Here is a 6,478-nt window from a genome sequence, read left to right on the forward strand (position 1 = left end):
TGAATAACTGGAGATAAAAATGAGACAAGCTGTAGTTGAAGGACGGGACTTTAGGTGGAGAGCCAACCTGGGGTGTGAACAAGCAACATGTTTAGTGTCTCAGAGACCAGGCACCTGCTCTCAGCCCAGCGCTGTCGGTTAGCAGTGTCAGCTAAAATGCTAATAATAACCGGAATAGCATCAGCTACCACTTCCTGGGTACATCAGGCACCCTGTGCTAAGTAAATTACCCCAACGCAGTGCCTTACATCATTCTAACAACCGTAGAAGACCCAGACTCATCTATCCCTGTTTTTACAGATGGGAAACCAAGGCTCCAGCAACTTTCAGAAACCTGCCCAAAGTTTTACGGACATCAAAAGGCAGCCCTGGGACTGGTATTCGGGTGTGTCTGACGCCCAAGGCCAGGTTTAACTGCCTGTGTGTTAAATCAGAGTCTGCAGCTATCGGGATGGTCTTCCTGCTGCCCAGCCAGCATGCCTGGAGGGTGGCTGGTCACCACCAGGAGCTGGTATGGTGAGTGCCAGTCCTGTGCCGGGTGCTGGTCTAGTCCACAGAGCAGATCTAGTCCTGAGGCTTTGGAGCTTGGAGCACACTCCATGGATGGAGGCTTCAGTTTCCTCCACTGGTCCCATCTCAGACTGCTGATTTCCCCCCCCAAGAATAGCCATCCATCTGAACAGGGCATCTGAGGATATAGTTCTCCTTCAGCATCTCCAGGCAGAAGCTTGGCAGAAGGAATGCTTCTCCACCCACTTGGTTCCCTATCCCGTGATGGGCCTTCCATCTGGCTCACTCATTCAGGCACTCATTCAACAAATTAGTATTGGGCACCACTCTCTGCCCCACCACGGTCCAGGTACTGAAGGGGGCGGGGAAGGGAAGAGGGGTCTAGCTGAGATACACTTCCCACACAGTCCTCGGCTGTGTGTTCTTGGAAAGCCTCCCCACTGTCGCACTGACACGCGCCAGAATTACTCCTCAGGCCTCCCCAGCCCCAGGGGCCTTAGACACTTGCAGCGTCAGGCCTGGAAGGGGAGCTTATGGAGCGTGTCACCCAGCGATTTAAACTTAAGCAAGACAAATCGGGAGGACGCCCTTATTCAAATGGGATCCCAGAAACCCCCAAAGAGAAAACAGATAAGCTGCTTCAGTTAAAGCAGGTTGTGGGGGGGGGCTCCCCATTCTGTCTCCCCATCACTCCCCACAGCAGCTCCCTGGGTACCCCCGGGGAATCAGGGGAACACGGTTTGAACACCACTGGCCCAACCCGCTCAACTTGCATTTCACGGGTGGGGGATCTGAAACCAGCAGGAGAGGTAATGCAGGGGCACCAGACAGCTTGACTAGTGGTTCAAGGTTCTTCTCCATCTTGTGCCTGAGACCAGGGAGAAAGCCAAGGTCAGTGCGGGGATGGAGGTGGAAGTGGTCTCCCTCTCTTGGTGGTGAGGCTGCCTGGGGTCTGGTGGCTGGAGCAGCCCCAGAGAGATCCCTCTCTGTGGCCTGGGGGCAGCCTGTGCCGTGCTGTGGCTCAGACACAATCCGCTGATGGACAGAAGTTGCCCTGGGTCCTTCCTCCACCACACACATCGAAAGCGGAGACGAGGCCGGGAAGACAGCTTATGATCCCTGCTGCGTGGGACTGTGGGGACACACACTGAAGTCTTAATCTGAAGAGAAGGGCCCCCCGGGTAAAATGGTTGTTCTCCACACATCTTATTGTTTACCAACGCGTTTTCAGATGGGATCCTATTTCCTTCTTACAATTAGCCTGGGAGGTGGATAGTGTCCCTATTTTACTGTTGATAAAGGTGAGGCTCAGAGAGGCTGAGTGAGTCGCCCAACGCCACACAGCTGGTAAGGAGGCAGAGTCCCCTCACCCTGGTCTCCTCAACCCAGGTATATTGTGGAGGAGGGAAGGAAGGGTGTGTGGGTGTGTGTTTGGGGAGGCCGCCAGAGAAAAGTGGAGTAGGAGCTCAGGCTGAGAACATACCCATGAATTATTATACAGCAACGGTTCCTTTAATCACGTGCATCTCACCTGAGACCGTAAAGGGCCACAGGGGAGGGACTCCTGGACCCCCAGTGCCCAGCTCAGTGCCTGTCCCAACACAAGCGCCGAGTAAGCATCTGCCGCTTGAGTCTGACTAAAGAGGGCATGCGTGTGACCTTGTTTCTGGGTGAGGTTGCCTCAAACACCAGCGGCTGCCTCACCCGCAGCCCATCCTGGTCTCCCAGGTCTGACATTCTTCCCGCTTCCTCGGCTCTTCCTGCAAATGGGGAGAAACACCAACGAAACCCCTGCCCGTGCGTGAGAGGGAGGCAATGAACGTGCAGGGTACCCTCTTCCCCAACATGTGGCGTCAACCCCCGCTTCCCCTTCAAAGTCCCCCGACCCGGCCTGGGTTCTGCCGGGTGAAGTGGCTGTGGACCCTCTGTTCCAGTAGCTCAAGGAAACAGGACCGTCCTGACTGCTGGCCGCTGCAGAGGCCACTTGTCTGGGCTCTGGAGAAGTCTGGGATCAGTGCCCGGCTCAGCACAGGAATAAAGAAGATATCCAAGCTCAAGACTCGCACTGTCATAGACGTCTGGACAGACGTCTCGAGCTCCCCTGAAGGAAAAATGGGCTCCCCGCCCCTCTCCTTTACGACCTAGCCCCACTTTCGTCCCCGGGGAGATGCAGTATATATATATCACATGCTTTGACATACATAGGAATCTTCTCAGAGACGTGTGGCCGATGGCAAGTCCCCAGCCCAGTGCCCCCTCCCTGCCAAATGTCTCAGGGACACTTGCATGTGAGTGCCCAGGCAGACACGTCCTGGGCGGCCCAGACAGACAGCTGACGCTCCTCCAAGGCTTGGCAGGTACGACCTCACACCTGCTAGTGTCTCCTTCCCTGACATTAAGGGAACAGCTTCCTGGAAGCAGCCCCTCCTCCCCAATCCTGCGGGGTTGGCTCTAGCTGCTTAAGAGGGCCACTTCTCCTGTCCCTTGGGGTTCTGATGACAGTCTTTTTGTCCCCAGCGGGCCTGGCATCAAACACAACACAGGAGTGGTGACAAGGATGAAAAAGCAGGTCCACTTTATTTACAATGATCAGTTGGTGACACATAGATCTTTGGGCTCTTTGTGGCCTTGTTGAGGGACACCTGGGCGGGGCGCACTCCCACTGTGGGGTTAACACACTCTCCTTCCTCAGCTTGCTATGAGAACACAAGGCTGTCAGGACCCTTCCCTTGTGACGAGCGCCGAATTGGGGGGGGGGGGCATCCCTCCTGTGTCCACTTCCTGGGTAGTCAGTGTCCTCAAGCACCTGCCAAAGGTTCTCCTTACCTCCTTTGGAGGCCCCATCTTGGTCCCGGTTGGGGGAACCTAGTGGGGAACCACACACATCTGTCTGCAGAGAGATGGGGTGGGTGAGGAGTCTTGTGGGGGTGCCAGGTGCCCGGGCACAGTCTTGGGCAGCTGCCTGGTGCAGGGGGCCGTTACCTGGTCTAGCCTGTTGTTTGCGTTGGTAGGACCGGCCCAGTCTTCTCCGGACGCAGAGCAGTGAAGTCCAGAAATCCTCCAAGGGGTAGAGAGGCCAGGCATAGGGCCTGAGAAACCTTGTGTATATGAAAGCCGCCGACCCAGTTCCCGCCTTGGGCCCGGCCTCAGTTCTCCGGGGCCACTATTCTTCCCCTGCAAGAATGCCCCCCCAGAGTTGGTCCCGTCCCAGGGAGGAAGGCTTGACTGGCCAAGGGCAGGACCACGGCTTCCACCCGGCCAAGATCCAAGGCCACCCTCCTGGATTTCTGGAAACTTCTTCCCTCTTCTTTTGAGAGGTTGTTTTGGGAGGGAGGGGGTGGTCTATGGGCAAAGACCTGTTGTAAAGCTTATGGGCAATTCCACGATGGAGGGCGCTCTCGGAAACTCCGGACGTGGGGAGAGGTGAACAATCGATTACCGCTGCTCTCCCTGTCCCTTTAGTCCCCCAGTAATCAAGGGCGTATCAGGCGTCACCCTGAGCCAGGATGAGGCGCGGGGCAGACAACAGAGACCACGAGGGAGGCAAGGGCCGGGGGACCGGAGGGGAGCCGAAGCGGGCAGGGCCGGGGTTGGAGGCTGGAAGTCAGGCCGGCGGGGGCTGGGGCCGCAAGTCCTGCCCCCCGCGCTCTCAGCGCGCCTGGCCCGCCCGCTCCCTGGGGCCCGCCTTCCAGCGGCGGGGCTGCGCCGGCGGCGGCGGCGCCGGGGCGCCCCGCAGGCTGCACGTCCTCAGCTCCCGGGCCAGGCTGAGCACCTCGGGCCGCTCGCGCTCCTCCGCGTCTCCGTCCTCCTCCTCCTCGTCCTCTTCCTGGATGCTGCTGAGGCGCGGGGCCCCACGGCCGCGCTCGCCGGGCGGCGGCCGGTAGGCGCACTTGGCGTTGAGCAGCCGGCGCAGCGGGGCGCGGGGCACCGAGGCGGCGGCGCCCCCTGCACGGAGGTGCTGCTGGCGCACGTGCCGCGCGTCGCTCTGGCGCTGCAGCCGCTTGAAGTCGCTGAAGGCCGCCAGCGCGGTCTGGCGGAGCAGGCGGGCCAGGGCGCGCGCCTTGTGCGCCCGCGCCAGCAGCACGGCGTGGCAGCGCAGCACCACGGCCTTGTGGCGCGCCTGGTGGCGGTAGACCCAGGCGAAGACGCGCGGGTGGCGCCCGTCCGCGGTGCAGTAGGTGATGCGCGGCAGCAGGTAGGCGTGCGCCGGCCGGCGGCCCCCGGAGCCCCCCGAGCCCCCCGCGGCGCTGCGCTCGCACGGCTGCATGCGGATGCCGTGCGGCCCCAGCGTCAGCTTCATCTTGGTGCCCCCGCCCGGCCCGCAGCGCGCCCAGATTTTGCCCACGGCGTCGTCGGTGCAGCCGTCGCCCTTGGCGTGCAGGGTGACGGCGTTGCCCAGGTACCACACGGTGTAGGTCGGGTCCTCCTTGTTGAGCTCCACTTTCTGGCGCCGGCTGCGGAACACGCGGCCCAGGCGCTCCAGCGGCCAGTCGGGTAGCAGGTCCGGGCAGGAGCGCAGGAAGCTGGAGAGCAGCGACGTGTAGGCGAGTCCCGGACTCAGGCTCTTCGCCTTGCACTTGGCCTCGTCCTCCACTAGCACGAATTTGTTGCGTCTCCAGGGCAGCATCGCGGCAGCGGCGGCCAAAGGGGCTGGGGGCACCGGGAGATCACGGGCGTCCTGCCCGGCGGCCGGGGGGAGGGGAGGGGGCGCGGAGAAGCCCGCGGCCCCGGGGGTCGCGAGCAGCTGGGTGGCGCCGGAGCCAGTCGGTGCCCGGAGATGCCCAGTGCCAGGCAGGGCTGGCTTCGCAGATGCCCGGTGCCCAGCCGGGCTAGCAGCCGAGATGCCCGGGCGGCGGCCCAGCGTCCGGGAACAGCTTCCCCCGGGAGTAGCTCCAGCCGTCCGGGAAGCCAGGAGGGGAGGGGGCTGGGCGTGGTGGAGGCGCCCCCCCCCACCCAGGCCCGAGCAGGGAGGATCCCGCAGTCCCCGCCGCCCAAACTGCGGCGGCAGGGAGGTCGCCGGAGCTGGGGCTGGCGGCTGGACGCTCGGAGGGGTAGACCGAAAGCGCGATTGCGGTGGGGACTCCTTCAGGCGTCGCGGCTCCACCTCCCCGGGCTGTCTACATCACCGGGCGGGACCGCTAGATCTCTTGTCCCCTCCCCTCGCCCTCCTCTCTCTCCTCCCCCGCGCCGGCTAGCGCTGCTCTTCGCCCGGGACCCGGCACAGGCGCGGTGGAACGGGTTTAATCATTATTATTGGAGGGGTGAGGGTGGAGGGGCGGTTAAGAAGTAGGGATCTTTTGAAATGTACCGGAGGGCTTTGCGATTGCAAATTTCTCTGACCTCACCCGTGGTCTCCACGCTCCCCTTGGCACTTTCGGGACCCCCCTCCTCTCTCTAGGATTCCAGCTGCTTCTCAGCCACTGCTTGTCCCTACCCCCATCTCGGAGAGTGATTTTGGGTGGGTTCCTGATGGGGCTGGCCTGGCGCACTTTGCCTCCTGTCTGCACAGCAGAAAGCCTGCTGAGGTGGCCGAGCAGTGCAGTGGAAAAGTACTGTCGCTTGGTGAAGCTTTCTCCTAGGTTCTTCCAAGGTCGTGGGCCAGGCGGCTGCGCCTGAGCTGGGAGAGCAGTCACTGAGCCCCTCGCCTGGCCTGAAGCAGGGAGGGTACTTTTTGAGGGTGGGGGAACGTTCCAGAGCAGTTCTGGGTCTGTGGGAATTGCAGATGAACAGCTCATTCTGGCCAAAGGGCTGCCTCTGGGCCCTCTGAGGATTAAATAGATAAAACTCCGGTTTGTGAACTCCAATCAGGTTCCCCAAAGCCCTGGAGTTTTGCATTCATTATCTCATTTAATCCTTGGAATAACCCAGGCTCAGTTATATGACTTGCCCAAGGTCACAGGGCTGGTAAGGGGTAGGACTAGGGCTCCATGACAGGTTTGGGTGATCCATAAGCAAGTCCTCACCCTTC

General features: G+C 61.1%; 1 protein-coding gene across 1 annotated transcript; it reads right to left on the bottom strand.

Annotated features, from left to right (window-relative positions):
* Nucleotides 1-3,068: 3,068 nt before the first annotated feature.
* FAM43B (family with sequence similarity 43 member B) lies at nucleotides 3,069-5,546 on the bottom strand. Its single transcript, XM_047871641.1, has 2 exons — nucleotides 3,493-5,546; nucleotides 3,069-3,316 (listed from the first exon to the last, which is right to left on the bottom strand). Exon 1 carries the CDS (start codon nucleotides 5,135-5,137, stop codon nucleotides 4,160-4,162), a length of 978 nt encoding a protein of 325 aa, XP_047727597.1. The 5' UTR covers nucleotides 5,138-5,546; the 3' UTR covers nucleotides 3,069-3,316; nucleotides 3,493-4,159.
* Between the last annotated feature and the right edge of the window lie 932 nt (nucleotides 5,547-6,478).

This window comes from Prionailurus viverrinus, chromosome C1 (genome assembly GCF_022837055.1).
Source record: "Prionailurus viverrinus isolate Anna chromosome C1, UM_Priviv_1.0, whole genome shotgun sequence".
NCBI lineage: Eukaryota > Metazoa > Chordata > Mammalia > Carnivora > Felidae > Prionailurus > Prionailurus viverrinus.

Excerpts from the sequence above, each read along its gene's own strand:
- FAM43B (XM_047871641.1), bottom strand. The coding sequence starts at position 5,137 with ATGCTGCCCTGGAGACGCAACAAATTCGTGCTAGTGGAGGACGAGGCC.